Source organism: Phyllobates terribilis, unplaced genomic scaffold (assembly GCF_046119375.1).
Source record: "Phyllobates terribilis strain yellow unplaced genomic scaffold, ASM4611937v1 Scaffold_8__6_contigs__length_399053987, whole genome shotgun sequence".
Lineage (NCBI taxonomy): Eukaryota > Metazoa > Chordata > Amphibia > Anura > Dendrobatidae > Phyllobates > Phyllobates terribilis.
Genome location: NW_027362768.1, coordinates 386,921,658 through 386,939,679, shown reverse-complemented (window position 1 = coordinate 386,939,679; position 18,022 = coordinate 386,921,658). Strand labels below are relative to the sequence as shown.

General features: G+C 53.5%; 1 protein-coding gene across 5 annotated transcripts in view; it reads right to left on the bottom strand.

Moving 5' to 3' along the window:
- The window catches only part of DOCK3 (dedicator of cytokinesis 3), a 260,038-nt gene that overhangs the window by 94,899 nt on the left and 147,117 nt on the right, over positions 1-18,022 (bottom strand). For all 5 annotated transcript variants that reach the window (XM_073645146.1, XM_073645148.1, XM_073645145.1 and 2 more), the window contains 7 exons: positions 15,749-15,790; positions 14,341-14,492; positions 14,154-14,235; positions 11,100-11,160; positions 10,871-11,018; positions 7,507-7,595; positions 5,599-5,724 (listed from right to left, as the gene is read on the bottom strand). In XM_073645146.1, the coding sequence (XP_073501247.1) occupies positions 5,599-5,724; positions 7,507-7,595; positions 10,871-11,018; positions 11,100-11,160; positions 14,154-14,235; positions 14,341-14,492; positions 15,749-15,790 (700 nt within the window). The remainder of the gene's footprint in view (positions 1-5,598; positions 5,725-7,506; positions 7,596-10,870; positions 11,019-11,099; positions 11,161-14,153; positions 14,236-14,340; positions 14,493-15,748; positions 15,791-18,022) is intronic.

The window sequence follows — 18,022 nt, the reverse complement described above, 5'->3', positions numbered from 1 at the left end:
GGAGGCCACACACAATACTCAGCCTCATCAGGAGCATGCCCAGGCGTTGTAGGGAGGTCATACAGGCATGTGGAGGCCACACACAATACTCAGCCTCATCAGGAGCATGCCCAGGCATTGTAGGGAGGTCATACAGGCACGTGGAGGCCACACACAATACTCAGCCTCATCAGGAGCATGCCCAGGCGTTGTAGGGAGGTCATACAGGCATGTGGAGGCCACACACAATACTCAGCCTCATCAGGAGCATGCCCAGGCATTGTAGGGAGGTCATACAGGCACGTGGAGGCCACACACAATACTCAGCCTCATCAGGAGCATGCCCAGGCATTGTAGGGAGGTCATACAGGCACGTGGAGGCCACACACAATACTCAGCCTCATCAGGAGCGTGCCCAGGCGTTGTAGGGAGGTCATACAGGCACGTGGAGGCCACACACAATACTCAGCCTCATCAGGAGCATGCCCAGGCGCTGTAGGGAGGTCATACAGGCACGTGGAGGCCACACACAATACTGAGCCTCATCAGGAGCATGCCCAGGCGTTGTAGGGAGGTCATACAGGCACGTGGAGGCCACACACAATACTCAGCCTCATCAGGAGCATGCCCAGGCATTGTAGGGAGGTCATACAGGCACGTGGAGGCCACACACAATACTCAGCCTCATCAGGAGCATGCCCAGGCATTGTAGGGAGGCCATACAGGCACGTGGAGGCCACACGCAATACTGAGCCTCATCAGGAGCTTGCCCAGGCGTTGTAGGGAGGTCATACAGGCACGTGGAGGCCACACACAATACTCAGCCTCATCAGGAGCATGCCCAGGCGTTGTAGGGAGGTCATACAGGCACGTGGAGGCCACACACAATACTCAGCCTCATCAGGAGCATGCCCAGGCATTGTAGGGAGGTCATACAGGCACGTGGAGGCCACACACAATACTCAGCCTCATCAGGAGCATGCCCAGGCGCTGTAGGGAGGTCATACAGGCACGTGGAGGCCACACACAATACTCAGCCTCATCAGGAGCATGCCCAGGCGTTGTAGGGAGGTCATACAGGCACGTGGAGGCCACACACAATACTCAGCCTCATCAGGAGCATGCCCAGGCGTTGTAGGGAGGTCATACAGGCACGTGGAGGCCACACACAATACTCAGCCTCATCAGGAGCATGCCCAGGCGTTGTAGGGAGGTCATACAGGCACGTGGAGGCCACACACAATACTCAGCCTCCTCAGGAGCATGCCCAGGCATTGTAGGGAGGTCATACAGGCACGTGGAGGCCACACACAATACTCAGCCTCATCAGGAGCATGCCCAGGTGTTGTAGGGAGGTCATACAGGCACGTGGAGGCCACACACAATACTCAGCCTCCTCAGGAGCATGCCCAGGCATTGTAGGGAGGTCATACAGGCATGTGGAGGCCACACACAATACTCAGCCTCATCAGGAGCATGACCAGGCGTTGTAGGGAGGTCATACAGGCACGTGGAGGCCACACACAATACTCAGCCTCATCAGGAGCATGCCCAGGCGTTGTAGGGAGGTCATACAGGCACGTGGAGGCCACATACAATACTCAGCCTCATCAGGAGCATGCCCAGGCGTTGTAGGGAGGTCATACAGGCACGTGGAGGCCACACACAATACTCAGCCTCATCAGGAGCATGCCCGGGCGTTGTAGGGAGGTCATACAGGCACGTGGAGGCCACACACAATACTCAGCCTCATCAGGAGCATGCCCAGGCATTGTAGGGAGGCCATACAGGCACGTGGAGGCCACACGCAATACTCAGCCTCATCAGGAGCATGCCCAGGCGTTGTAGGGAGGTCATACAGGCACGTGGAGGCCACACACAATACTCAGCCTCATCAGGAGCATGCCCAGGCATTGTAGGGAGGTCATACAGGCACGTGGAGGCCACACACAATACTCAGCCTCATCAGGAGCATGCCCGGGCGTTGTAGGGAGGTCATACAGGCACGTGGAGGCCACACACAATACTCAGCCTCATCAGGAGCATGCCCAGGCATTGTAGGGAGGTCATACAGGCACGTGGAGGCCACACGCAATACTCAGCCTCATCAGGAGCATGCCCAGGCGTTGTAGGGAGGTCATACAGGCACGTGGAGGCCACACACAATACTCAGCCTCATCAGGAGCATGCCCAGGCGTTGTAGGGAGGTCATACAGGCACGTGGAGGCCACACACAATACTCAGCCTCATCAGGAGCATGCCCAGGCGTTGTAGGGAGGTCATACAGACACGTGGAGGCCACACACAATAATCAGCCTCATCAGGAGCATGCCCAGGCGTTGTAGGGAGGTCATACAGGCACGTGGAGGCCACACACAATACTCAGCCTCATCAGGAGCATGCCCAGGCGTTGTAGGGAGGTCATACAGGCACGTGGAGGCCACACACAATACTCAGCCTCATCAGGAGCATGTCCTGGCGTTGTAGGGAGGTCATACAGGCACGTGGAGGCCGCACACAATACTCAGCCTCATCAGGAGCATGCCCAGGCATTGTAGGGAGGTCATACAGGCACGTGGAGAACATACACAATACTCAGCCTCATCAGGAGCATGCCCAGGCGTTGTAGGGAGGTCATACAGGCACGTGGAGGCCACACACAATACTCAGCCTCATCAGGAGCATGCCCAGGCGTTGTAGGGAGGTCATACAGGCACGTGGAGGCCACACACAATACTCAGCCTCATCAGGAGCATGCCCAGGCGTTGTAGGGAGGACATACAGGCACGTGGAGGCCACACACAATACTCAGCCTCATCAGGAGCATGTCCTGGCGTTGTAGGGAGGTCATACAGGCACGTGGAGGCCGCACACAATACTCAGCCTCATCAGGAGCATGCCCAGGCATTGTAGGGAGGTCATACAGGCACGTGGAGAACATACACAATACTCAGCCTCATCAGGAGCATGCCCAGGTGTTGTAGGGAGGTCATACAGGCACGTGGAGGCCACACACAATACTCAGCCTCATCAGGAGCATGCCCAGGAGTTGTAGGGAGGTCACACAGGCACGTGGAGGCCACACACAATACTCAGCCTCATCAGGAGCATGCCCAGGAGTTGTAGGGAGGTCATACAGGCACGTGGAGGCCACACACAATACTCAGCCTCATCAGGAGCATGCCCAGGCATTGTAGGGAGGTCATACAGGCACCTGGAGGCCACACACAATACTCAGCCTCATCAGGAGCATGCCCAGGCGTTGTAGGGAGGTCATACAGGCACGTGGAGGCCACACACAATACTCAGCCTCATCAGGAGCATGCCCAGGCGTTGTAGGAAGGTCATACAGGCACGTGGAGGCCACACACAATACTCAGCCTCATCAGGAGCATGCCCAGGCGTTGTAGGGAGGTCATACAGGCACGTGGAGGCCACACACAATACTCAGCCTCATCAGGAGCATGCCCAGGCGTTGTAGGGAGGTCATACAGGCACGTGGAGGCCACACACAATACTCAGCCTCATCAGGAGCATGCCCAGGCGTTGTAGGGAGGTCATACAGGCACGTGGAGGCCACACACAATACTCAGCCTCATCAGGAGCATGCCCAGGCGTTGTAGGGAGGTCATACAGGCACGTGGAGGCCACACACAATACTGAGCCTCATCAGGAGCATGCCCAGGCATTGTAGGGAGGTCGTACAGGCACGTGGAAGCCACACACAATACTCAGCCTCATCAGGAGCATGCCCAGGCATTGTAGGGAGGTCATACAGGCAGGTGGAGAACATACACAATACTCAGCCTCATCAGGAGCATGCCCAGGCATTGTAGGGAGGTCATACAGGCACGTGGAGGCCACACACAATACTCAGCCTCATCAGGAGCATGCCCAGGCATTGTAGGGAGGTCATACAGGCACGTGGAGGCCACACACAATACTCAGCCTCATCAGGAGCATGCCCAGGAGTTGTAGGGAGGTCATACAGGCACGTGGAGGCCACACACAATACTCAGCCTCATCAGGAGCATGCCCAGGAGTTGTAGGGAGGTCATACAGGCACGTGGAGGCCACACACAATACTCAGCCTCATCAGGAGCATGCCCAGGCGTTGTAGGGAGGTCACACAGGCACGTGGAGGCCACACACAATACTCAGCCTCATCAGGAGCATGCCCAGGCGTTGTAGGGAGGTCATACAGGCACCTGGAAGCCACACACAATACTCAGCCTCATCAGGAGCATGCCCAGGCATTGTAGGGAGGTCATACAGGCACGTGGAGGCCACACACAATACTCAGCCTCATCAGGAGCATGCCCAGGAGTTGTAGGGAGGTCATACAGGCACGTGGAGGCCACACACAATACTCAGCCTCATCAGGAGCATGCCCAGGAGTTGTAGGGAGGTCATACAGGCACGTGGAGGCCACACACAATACTCAGCCTCATCAGGAGCATGCCCAGGCGTTGTAGGGAGGTCACACAGGCACGTGGAGGCCACACACAATACTCAGCCTCATCAGGAGCATGCCCAGGCGTTGTAGGGAGGTCATACAGGCACCTGGAAGCCACACACAATACTCAGCCTCATCAGGAGCATGCCCAGGCGTTGTAGGGAGGTCACACAGGCACGTGGAGGCCACACACAATACTCAGCCTCATCAGGAGCATGCCCAGGCGTTGTAGGGAGGTCATACAGGCACGTGGAGGCCACACACAATACTCAGCCTCATCAGGAGCATGCCCAGGCGTTGTAGGGAGGTCATACAGGCACGTGGAGGCCACACACAATACTCAGCCTCATCAGGAGCATGCCCAGGCGTTGTAGGGAGGTCATACAGGCACGTGGAGACCACACGCGATACTCAGCCTCATCAGGAGCATGCCCGGGCGTTGTAGGGAGGTCATACAGGCACGTGGAGGCCACACACAATACTCAGCCTCATCAGGAGCATGCCCAGGCGTTGTAGGGAGGTCATACAGGCACGTGGAGGCCACACACAATACTCAGCCTCATCAGGAGCATGCCCGGGCGTTGTAGGGAGGTCATACAGACACGTGGAGGCCACACACAATACTCAGCCTCATCAGGAGCATGCCCAGGCATTGTAGGGAGGTCATACAGGCACGTGGAGGCCACACACAATACTCAGCCTCATTGTGACTTGTTTTAAGGACATGACATCAAAGTTGGATCAGCCTGTAGTGGGTTTTTCCACTGTAATTTTGGGGGTGACTCCAAATCCAGGCCTCCATTGGTTAATAAATGTGATTTACATTGATGATTTTTGTGTTATTTTGTTCTCAGCACATTCAGCTTTCTGCAGAACAAAGTATTCAATGAGAAGATTTCATTCATTCACATCTATACAGAGGGACAGAGGGATGGGGATATTGTGTATATATATATATATATATATATATATATATATATATATATATATATATATATATATATATATATACATACACACGGAGGTGTGGGGGTATATACCCGGAGGTGTGGGGGTATATACGCAGAGGTGTGGGGGTATATACCCGGAGGTGTGGGGGTATATACCCGGAGGTGTGGGGGTATATACCCGGAGGTGTGGGGGTATATATGTACATCGGATACCTGGCATGATGACATCGGGGAACCCGAGCTTCCTGGTGACGGCAGCCCCCCTGTTAAACAGCAGTTGGTTTTCTCTGCGGATTTGGTCCATGTCCCCTCGCAGGAGGTGTAAAGATACAATAAGACCTTGAAAAAAGGAAGATAATTATACCATGTGATACCAGCAGCAGATAACAGAGAACAGCAGCGGGGCAGCATCAGATCACTGCAGGGAATCTAACTGAACAATGTAGATGCTCCGCTCCCAGCGGAGCCATCCATGGAGAGGAGCCGTCTATGGAGGGGAGCCGTCTATGGAGAGGAGCCATCCATGGAGAGGAGCCGTCTATGGAGGGGAGCCGTCTATGGAGGGGAGCCGTCTATGGAGGGGAGCCGTCTATGGAGGGGAGCCGTCTATGGAGGGGAGCCGTCTATGGAGGGGAGCCGTCTATGGAGGGGAGCCGTCTATGGAGGGGAGCAGTCCATGGAGAGGAGCCGTCTATGGAGAGGAGCCGTCTATGGAGGGGAGCCGTCTATGGAGAGGAGCCGTCTATGGAGAGGAGCCGTCTATGGAGAGGAGCCGTCTATGGAGGGGAGCCGTCTATGGAGGGGAGCCGTCTATGGAGGGGAGCCGTCTATGGAGAGGAGCCGTCTATGGAGGGGAGCCGTCTATGGAGAGGAGCCGTCTATGGAGAGGAGCCGTCTATGGAGAGGAGCCGTCTATGGAGAGGAGCCGTCTATGGAGAGGAGCCGTCTATGGAGAGGAGCCGTCTATGGAGAGGAGCCGTCTATGGAGAGGAGCCGTCTATGGAGAGGAGCCGTCTATGGAGAGGAGCCGTCTATGGAGAGGAGCCGTCTATGGAGGGGAGCCGTCTATGGAGGGGAGCCGTCTATGGAGGGGAGCCGTCTATGGAGGGGAGCCGTCTATGGAGGGGAGCCGTCTATGGAGAGGAGCCGTCTATGGAGGGGAGCCGTCTATGGAGAGGAGCCGTCTATGGAGAGGAGCCGTCTATGGAGAGGAGCAGTCTATGGAGGGGAGCCGTCTATGGAGAGGAGCCGTCTATGGAGAGGAGCCGTCTATGGAGAGGAGCCGTCTATGGAGAGGAGCCGTCTATGGAGAGGAGCCGTCTATGGAGAGGAGCCGTCTATGGAGAGGAGCCGTCTATGGAGAGGAGCCGTCTATGGAGAGGAGCCGTCTATGGAGAGGAGCCGTCTATGGAGGGGAGCAGTCTATGGAGCTTTCCAAGGTGCTGAAACTATTTGTTCTAATGAACCAGAGCACATCTAAAGGAGGCTGAGAACTTGCTGATGAGTGGGAGTCCAACGGCTGGGACCCCCATCCATGATCACAAGAATGGGGCTCTGATATGTCTGGTCAGACTGCAGCGTTGCCCGCGAGCGCCCCTCTATCCCCTGCATTTTCTATGGGACTAATGGAAAGAGTGTGCGCCATAGACGATGAGCTGAGCAGAGCTGACAAAAAATCAGCAAGTTACAACCTTTCCAAAGGATCGGGCACTGGGAAGCGTGAGTGGGTGGCGGGCAATGTCACCTAGCTATGGAGAGGGTGACCGGGCACCAGGGAGGGTGAACGGGCAACAGGGAGGGTGATTGGGAACTGGGAAGTGAGAGTGGGCAGCGGGCAATGTCACCTGGCTATGGAGAGGGTGACCGGGCAGCGGGGAGGGTGATTGGGAACTGGGAAGTGAGAGTGGGCAGCGGGCGGTGTCACCTGGCTATGGAGAGGGTGACCGGGCAGCGGGGAGGGTGATTGGGAACTGGGAAGTGAGAGTGGGCAGCGGGCGGTGTCACCTGGCTATGGAGAGGGTGACCGGGCACCAGGGAGGGTGATTGGGAACCGGGAAGTGAGAGTGGGCAGCGGGCGGTGTCACCTGGCTCTGGGGAGAGTGACCGTGCCCTGACAGGTACCGTAGTTGGAGCTGGGCGTGGAGTACTTGGTGCTCGTCTTCCGGATGATGTTCTCGTGGATCTGGTACCATTCATTCTCGTTATTACACCTGAAAGATACAAGGTGACACTGGCGCTGTATGAGGGCAACTCCTCCATGCTGCGTCCAGCCGGAAATGGAAATTCTTAAATCCACTTCCTGTCTCATCAGAGGTCCAGATTGCAACTTTTTCCTCCCTAATGCTTTACACTGCAGCTCTGCTTGTTCAGACTGGCTGCTTTGAATAAAGCATAAGCTCAGCAGGGAATCCTTTGTCACTCACGAATATACACAGAGAGTAAATCACTCGTAGCTTTTCAGCTTTTGTCTACCGGTCGCCATGTCATCCACTCACAGGCCGAGCGCTCCGGCCGTCACAATGGAGGGGTCTCTTCATTACATTAAGGTCGGCAGGGACGGTCCCCCACGCCCCCCCAGACTATCTGCAAAACTCAGGAGATGACCTCTACAATAACCTCACCCATCTGCTGCAAAATACTGGAGACTTTACTGTAATCCCCCCAATAACCTCTCTGTACCCATATACACTGTCACACCGCATCTATATACTCATATACACTGTCACACCGCATCTATATACTCACATACACTGTCACACCGCATCTATATACTCATATACACTGTCACACCGCATCTATATACTCATACACACTGTCACACCGCATCTATATACTCATATACACTGTCACACCGCATCTATATACTCATATACACTGTCACACCGCATCTATATACTCATACACACTGTCACACCGCATCTATATACTCATACACACTGTCACACCGCATCTATATACTCACATACACTGTCACACCGCATCTATATACTCATATACACTGTCACACCGCATCTATATACTCACATACACTGTCACACCGCATCTATATACTCATATACACTGTCACACCGCATCTATATACTCATACACACTGTCACACCGCATCTATATACTCATATACACTGTCACACCGCATCTATATACTCATATACACTGTCACACCGCATCTATATACTCACATACACTGTCACACCGCATCTATATACTCATACACACTGTCACACCGCATCTATATACTCACATACACTGTCACACCGCATCTATATACTCATATACACTGTCACACCGCATCTATATACTCATATACACTGTCACACCGCATCTATATACTCATACACACTGTCACACCGCATCTATATACTCATACACACTGTCACACCGCATCTACACTGGGGAGAATAAGTATTTGATTCTCTGCTGATTTTGCAGTTTTCCACCTACAGAGAATAGAGAGATCTGTAATTGTTATCGTAGGTCACTTCACCTGTGAGAGACAGAACGTAAAAATAACAACCAGAAAATCCCATTGTAGGATTGTTACATCATTAATTTACATTTTATTGCATGAAATAAGTATTTGACACAATAGAAAAACATAACTTAATATTTGGTCCAGAAACCTTTGTTACAATTACAGAGATCAGACGTTTCCTGTAGATCTTGACCAGGTTTGCACACACTGCAGCAGGGATTTTGGCCCCCTCCTCCATACAGATCTTCTCCAGGTTTGCACACACTGCAGCAGGGATTTTGGCCCCCTCCTCCATACAGATCTTCTCCAGGTTTGCACACACTGCAGCAGGGATTTTGGCCCCCTCCTCCATACAGATCTTCTCCAGGTTTGCACACACTGCAGCAGGGATTTTGGCCCCCTCCTCCATACAGATCTTCTCCAGGTTTGCACACACTGCGGCAGGGATTTTGGCCCCCTCCTCCATACAGATCTTCTCCAGATCTTTCAGGTTTCGGGGCTGTCGCTGGGTAACATTGAGTTTCAGCTCCCTCCAAAGATCTTCTATTGGGTTCAGGCCTGGAGACAGGCTAGGCTACTCCAGGACCTTGAAATGCTTCTTACGGAGCCACTCCTTAGTTGCCCTGGCTGTGTGTTTCTGCTCATTGTCATGCTGGAAGACCCAGCCACAACCCATCTTTAATGCTCTTACTGAGGGAAGGAGGTTGTAGGCCAAAATCTTGCAACACATGACCCCATCCATCCTCCCTTCAATATGGTGCAGTTATCCTGTCCCCTTTGCAGAAAAGCACCCCCAACGTATGATGTTTCCCCCACCCTACTTCACAGTTGGGATGCTGTTCTTGGGGTTGTACTCATCCTTCTTCCTCCAAACACATCAAGTGGAGTTGATACCAAAAAGTCCTATTTTAGTCTCATCTGACCACATGAGCTTCTCCCATGCCTCCTCTGGATCATCCAGATGGTTATTGATGAACTTCATACGAGCCTGGACATGTGCTGGCGTGAGCAGGGGGATCTTGCGTGCCCTGCATGATTTTAATCCATGACGGTGTAGTGTGTTACGACCAGTAATGTGTGAGACTGTGGTCCCAGCTCTCTTCAGGTCATTGACCAGGTCCTCCCGTGTAGTTCTTGGCTGATTCCTGACCTCTCTCAGAATCATCCTTACCCCACGAGGCGAGATCCTGCATGAAGCACCAGACCGAGGAAGATTGACAGCCATCCCAGCCTTGTGCAGGTCAACAACTTTGTCCCTGGTGTCCTTAGACAGCTCTTTGGTCTTGGCCATGGTGGAGAGGTTGGAGTGTGATTGAGTGTGTGGACAGGTGTCATTTATACAGGTAACGAGTTCAAACAGGTGCGATGAATACAGGTAATGAGTGCAGAGTAGGAGGCTTCTTACACAAAAACTAACAGGTCTGAGAGAGACAGAATTCTTGCTGATTGGTCGGTGACCAAATACTTATTTCATGCAATAAAATGCAATTTAATTATGTAACAATCATAAAAAGGGTAAGATCACATTGTATTACATTGATGGCTGACCGTACAATACAAGCAATGGTTACAGCCACCTCTCGTGTCTCCCCCATTGCCTCATAGATTGTAGCTTGTGAGCAGCAGGGTCCTCGCTCCCCCTGGTATCTGGTGATTTATGGGATTATTGTTATTCTGTAATCTAATACTTATTTTCCCCACTTGTATACTCATGTACACCGTCATATCGCATCCATATACTCATGTACACCGTCATATCGCATCCATATACTCATGTACACCGTCATATCGCATCCATATACTCATGTACACCGTCATATCGCATCCATATACTCATGTACACCGTCATATCGCATCCATATACTCATGTACACCGTCATATCGCATCCATATACTCATGTACACCGTCATATCGCATCCATATACTCATGTACACCGTCATATCGCATCCATATACTCATGTACACCGTCATATCGCATCCATATACTCATGTACACCGTCTGTGCACTCACATGTAAACTTTCATGACAAAGTCCTTCTCGTCTCTATGTTCGCACAGCGCCGGCAGCACATCCCCCAGGCTCAGCACCGCACATCCATAGGGTCTCCGGTAATGGACATGGGGGGGACCTTTCCGGGAGTCATTCAGTAGCATTCGCCCTGAAACAAAGGGAGAAGTCAAGATGTCTGTCCTCCTATAAGGGATAATACTAACATGGAGGCAGAGCCGGGGTCACCTACCTATACGAACGACATGGACGACGAGGTGCAGATCGCGCTTCACATCCTTACTGCTCAAATCCTGTCATAGAGAAGAAAGAAGTCACAAAACCGCAGAGAACGAAGCCTACAGCAAACAACAGGCGGACATGTCAGTAACGAGCCCGGAGCCTCCACCTCTGCGCACAAAAGTACCACAGCCAAGAACAGGGAGAAAACAACACGCAAATCAGGAAAAGGTGTACAGAGTGTATCATATATGAAACAGAACTGCATACCCCAGAGCTGCACTCACTGTGTACATACATTACTGATCCGGAGTTACATCCTGTATTATACCCCAGAGCTGCACTCACTATTCTGCTGGTGCAGTCACTGTGTACATACATTACATTACTGATCCTGAGTTACATCCTGTATTATACTCCAGAGCTGCACTCACTATTCTGCTGGTGCACTCACTGTGTACATACATTACATTACTGATCCTGAGTTACATTCTGTATTATACTCCAGAGCTGCACTCACTATTCTGCTGGTGCAGTCACTGTGTACATACATTACATTACTGATCCTGAGTTACATTCTGTATTATACTCCAGAGCTGCACTTACTATTCTGCTGGTGCAGTCACTGTGTACATACATTACATTACTGATCCTGAGTTACATCCTGTATTATACTCCAGAGCTGCACTCACTATTCTGCTGGTGCAGTCACTGTGTACATACATTACATTACTGATCCGGAGTTACATCCTGTATTATACTCCAGAGCTGCACTCACTATTCTGCTGGTGCAGTCACTGTGTACATACATTACATTACTGATCCTGAGTTACATTCTGTATTATACTCCAGAGCTGCACTTACTATTCTGCTGGTGCAGTCACTGTGTACATACATTACATTACTGATCCTGAGTTACATCCTGTATTATACTCCAGAGCTGCACTCACTATTCTGCTGGTGCAGACACTGTGTACATACATTACATTACTGATCCTGAGTTACATTCTGTATTATACTCCAGAGCTGCACTCACTATTCTGCTGGTGCAGACACTGTGTACATACATTACATTACTGATCCAGAGTTACATCCTGTATTATACCCCAGAGCTGCACTCACTATTCTGCTGGTGCAGTCACTGTGTACATACATTACATTACTGATCCTGAGTTACATCCTGTATTATACTCCAGAGCTGCACTCACTATTCTGCTGGTGCAGTCACTGTGTACATACATTACATTACTGATCCTGAGTTACATCCTGTATTATACTCCAGAGCTGCACTCACTATTCTGCTGGTGCAGACACTGTGTACATACATTACATTACTGATCCTGAGTTACATCCTGTATTATACTCCAGAGCTGCACTCACTATTCTGCTGGTGCAGTCACTGTGTACATACATTACATTACTGATCCTGAGTTACCTCCTGTATTATACTCCAGAGCTGCACTCACTATTCTGCTGGTGCAGTCAATGTGTACATACATTACATTACTGATCCTGAGTTACCTCCTGTATTATACGCCAGAGCTGCACTCACTATTCTGCTGGTGGAGTCACTGTGTACATACATTACATTACTGATCCTGAGTTACATCCTGTATTATACCCCAGAGCTGCACTCACTATTCTGCTGGTGCAGTCACTGTGTACATACATTACATTACTGATCCTGAGTTACCTCCTGTATTATACTCCAGAGCTGCACTCACTATTCTGCTGGTGGAGTCACTGTGTACATACATTACATTACTGATCCTGAGTTACATCCTGTATTATACTCCAGAGCTGCTCTCACTATTCTGCTGGTGCAGTCACTGTGTACATACATTACATTACTGATCCTGAGTTACATCCTGTATTATACTGCAGAGCTGCACTCACTATTCTGCTGGTGCAGTCACTGTGTACATACATTACATTACTGATCCTGAGTTACCTCCTGTATTATACTCCAGAGCTGCACTCACTATTCTGCTGGTGCAGTCACTGTGTACATACATTACATTACTGATCCTGAGTTACATCCTGTATTATACTCCAGAGCTGCACTCACTATTCTGCTGGTGCAGTCACTGTGTACATACATTACATTACTGATCATGAGTTATATCCTGTATTATACTCCAGAGCTCCACTCACTATTCTGCTGGTGCAGTCACTGTGTACATACATTACATTACTGATCCTGAGTTACCTCCTGTATTATACTCCAGGGCTGCACTCACTATTCTGCTGGTGGAGTCAATGTGTACATACATTACATTACTGATCCTGAGTTACCTCCTGTATTATACTCCAGAGCTGCACTCACTATTCTGCTGGTGGAGTCACTGTGTACATACATTACATTACTGATCCTGAGTTACATCCTGTATTATACTCCAGAGCTGCACTCACTATTCTGCTGGTGCAGTCAATGTGTACATACATTACATTACTGATCCTGAGTTACATCCTGTATTATACTCCAGAGCTGCACTCACTATTCTGCTGGTGGAGTCACTGTGTACATACATTACATTACTGATCCTGAGTTACATCCTGTATTATACCCCAGAGCTGCACTCACTATTCTGCTGGTGCAGTCACTGTGTACATACATTACATTACTGATCATGAGTTATATCCTGTATTATACTCCAGAGCTGCACTCACTATTCTGCTGGTGCAGTCACTGTGTACATACATTACATTACTGATCCTGAGTTACCTCCTGTATTATACTCCAGAGCTGCATTCACTATTCTGCTGGTGCAGTCACTGTGTACATACATTACATTACGGATCCTGAGTTACCTCCTGTATTATACTCCAGAGCTGCACTCACTATTCTGCTGGTGCAGTCACTGTGTATATACATTACATTACTGATCCTGAGTTACCTCCTGTACTATACTCCAGAGCTGCACTCACTGTTCTGCACTGATTTCTCCTGTATTTTCTGCTCTATGATGTTCTGCACTTTGCCATGTGGCAGATATCTGCGGTATTGTGATTTCCGCTGGTGCAGTGGTTGTGTGCGAGTCTGGCGGGATTCTCATGTGTCACGTACGGTGAATAAGGCGCTGAGTCGCTCCGGCTTCTCTGGATTTCTGGGGCCTCCATTCTTGTTCAGTCGAACCATGAACCTCTCGCTAGCAGGAGAGACAGGGGTTAATGTGACACGTTGGCAGCAAGACCCGAGGCAGGGACACATGGGTGAGAGGACAGCCATATCGGGGCGATGGGGCGAGAATCACCTGATTTGACGAGCCTCCCGCATGTCGTACAGGGAGAAGAAGAGATCCACGTCCTCCCCGATGTTGCTGTGAGTGAAGCTCTTCAGGTTGAGCAGCAGGTGGTGCGGGACCGGGGCCCGGGGCTCCTTGTGCCGCTGACGCAGGGTCTCTGCCTGTGACAGCAAATCAGGTCACCTGTCAGCCGCAGTCTAGATGTCAGCACGATGTCCCCCGCACCTCCCATAATGCTCTGCTGTGACCGCCCCAGGACGTCAGTGCAGAGCGCGCGGAGCCCACGTCTACCGCTCTGCACCGGGCGCCGATGGGGGGGGGTCCACGTTCTCCACTCAGGATCCTGGGAAAGCTGGGAGTGACAGCAGCCGCACTGGATGTCAGTGTCCTGGAGCCAGGGTCTGCATCGCCCAGGCCGTGATGGCCGCCATCGTTCCCTCACAGGTCAGGGTGGGCGCAGTCCCCCCCCCCCCACTGTCACCCACATTCCGCTGCCCCTCCCCCCGCCGTCACCCACATTCCGCTGCCCCTCCCCCCGCCGTCACCCACATTCCGCTGCCCCCTCCCCCCGCCGTCACCCACATTCCGCTGTCCCTCCCCCCGCCGTCACCCACATTCCGCTGCCCCACCCCCCGCCGTCACCCACATTCAGCATCCCCCTCCCCCCGCCGTCACCCACATTCCGCTGCCCCCTCCAACCGCCGTCACCCACATTCTGCTGCCCCACCCCCCGCCGTCACCCACATTCAGCATCCCCCTCCCCCCGCCGTCACCCACATTCCGCTGCCCTACCCCCCGCCGTCACCCACATTCAGCATCCCCCTCCCCCCGCCGTCACCCACATTCCGCTGCCCCCTCCAACCGCCGTCACCCACATTCTGCTGCCCCACCCCCCGCCGTCACCCACATTCAGCATCCCCCTCCCCCCGCCGTCACCCACATTCAGCTGCCCCCTCCCCCGGCCGTCACCCACATTCAGCTGCCCCCTCCCCCCGCTGTCACCCACATTCAGCTGCCCCCTCCCCCGGCCGTCACCCACATTCAGCTGCCCCCTCCCCCCGGTCACCCACTTTCCACTGCCCCCTCCCGCCGCTGTCACCCACATTCAGCTGCCCCCTCCCCCCCCCTGTCACCCACTTTCCACTGCCCCCTCCCGCCGCTGTCACCCACATTCAGCTGCCCCCTCCCCCCCTGTCACCCACTTTCCACTGCCCCCTCCCCCCGCTGTCACCCACATTCAGCTGCCCCCTCCCCCCCCTGTCACCCACTTTCCACTGCCCCCTCCCGCCGCTGTCACCCACATTCAGCTGCCCCCTCCCCCCCTGTCACCCACTTTCCACTGCCCCCTCCCCCTCTGTCACCCACTTTCCACTGCCCCCTCCCCCCGCTGTCACCCACATTCCGCTGCCCCCATTACCTGGTTCGTGCTCTGCTGAACGCTGTGACGACTCGACAGATGCTGCAAAGAAAACGTCACAAAGTTACCGGAATCCTGAGCGACAAAGTGTGAACTGCGTCCTACCGAGCGCAGACGACACAGAGAGCGGAGCGCCAGAGAGAGCGGAGCGCAGACGACACAGAGAGCGGAGCGCAGACAACACAGAGAGCGGAGCGCAGACAACACAGAGAGAGCGGAGCGCAGACAACACAGAGAGCGGAGCGCCAGAGAGAGCGGAGCGCAGACGACACAGAGAGCGGAGCGCAGACAACACAGAGAGCGGAGCGCAGACAACACAGAGAGAGCGGAGCGCAGACAACACAGAGAGAGCGGAGCGCAGACAACACAGAGAGAGCGGAGCGCAGACAACACAGAGAGAGCGGAGCGCAGACAACACAGAGAGAGCGGAGCGCAGACAACACAGAGAGAGCGGAGCGCAGACAACACAGAGAGCGGAGCGCCAGAGAGAGCGGAGCGCAGACGACACAGAGAGCGGAGCGCAGACAACACAGAGAGCGGAGCGCAGACAACACAGAGAGAGCGGAGCGCAGACAACACAGAGAGAGCGGAGCGCAGACAACACAGAGAGAGCGGAGCGCAGACAACACAGAGAGAGCGGAGCGCAGACAACACAGAGAGAGCGGAGCGCAGACAACACAGAGAGAGCGGAGCGCAGACAACACAGAGAGAGCGGAGCGCAGACAACACAGAGAGAGCGGAGCGCAGACAACACAGAGAGAGCGGAGCGCAGACAACACAGAGAGAGCGGAGCGCAGACAACACAGAGAGCGGAGCGCAGACAACACAGAGAGCGGAGCGCAGACAACACAGAGAGAGCGGAGAGCCAGAGAGAGCGGAGCGCAGACAACACAGAGAGAGCGGAGAGCCAGAGAGAGCGGAGCGCAGACAACACAGAGAGAGCGGAGAGCCAGAGAGAGCGGAGCGCAGACAACACAGAGAGCGGAGCGCCAGAGAGAGCGGAGCGCAGACAACACAGAGAGAGCGGAGCGCAGACAACACAGAGAGAGCGGAGCGCAGACAACACAGAGAGAGCGGAGCGCAGACAACACAGAGAGAGCGGAGCGCAGACAACACAGAAAGCGGAGCGCAGACAACACAGAGAGAGCGGAGCGCAGACAACACAGAGAGAGCGGAGCGCAGACAACACAGAGAGCGGAGCGCAGACAACACAGAGAGAGCGGAGCGCAGACAACACAGAGAGAGCGGAGAGCAAACAACACAGAGAGAGCGGAGCGCAGACAACACAGAGAGAGCGGAGAGCAAACAACACAGAGAGAGCGGAGCGCAGACAACACAGAGAGAGCGGAGAGCAAACAACACAGAGAGAGCGGAGCACAGACAACACAGAAAGCGGAGCGCAGACAACACAGAAAGCGGAGCGCAGACAACACAGAGAGAGCGGAGCGCAGACAACACAGAGAGAGCGGAGCGCAGACAACACAGAGAGAGCGGAGCGCAGACAACACAGAGAGAGCGGAGCGCAGACAACACAGAAAGCGGAGCGCAGACAACACAGAGAGAGCGGAGCGCAGACAACACAGAGAGAGCGGAGGCCCCTTATAGCCTTTCATATATCAGGGGGGATTTTCAAAGTAACAGAAAATAAAACGAAACCAATTCCTGGTTCTGATAAGTCACATGGTGCATCACATGCTCCCTCTCAGCCAATCAGCAGGTTTGAGAATGATCATGTGATGCAGCCAATTAGTCTAGTAAGAAAGGATGTCTGTCACATGATGTGCTTCAGAGCTGCTGACTGGATGAGAGCGATTTCAGAACAGGACCTGCCATCTTCTCAGACTGAATCTCTGGGGTATTAGATATATGGCGGCTTCCTCCAGACACAGCCCCGCCCCTGTCTCCGTCCACCTGGTCACAGCCCCGCCCACATGGTCACGGCCCCGCCCTTGTCCATCTAGTCGCGGCCCCCATCCACCTGGTCACAGCCCCGCCTCCGCCCACCTGGTCACAGCCCCGCCCCGCCCACATGGTCACAGCCCTGCCCCGCCCACATGGTCACGGCCCCGCCCCGCCCACATGGTCACGGCCCCGCCCCGTCCATCCGGTCGCCGCCCCGCCCTTATCCACCTGGTTCCGGCCTCGCCCTTGTCACGGCCCCGCCCCCTGGTCACGGCCCGCCCTCATCTTCCTGGTCACAGTCCGCCCCCTGGTCACGGCCCTGCCCTCACCCACCTGAACACAGCCTCGCGCCCGTCCACCTGGTCACGGCCC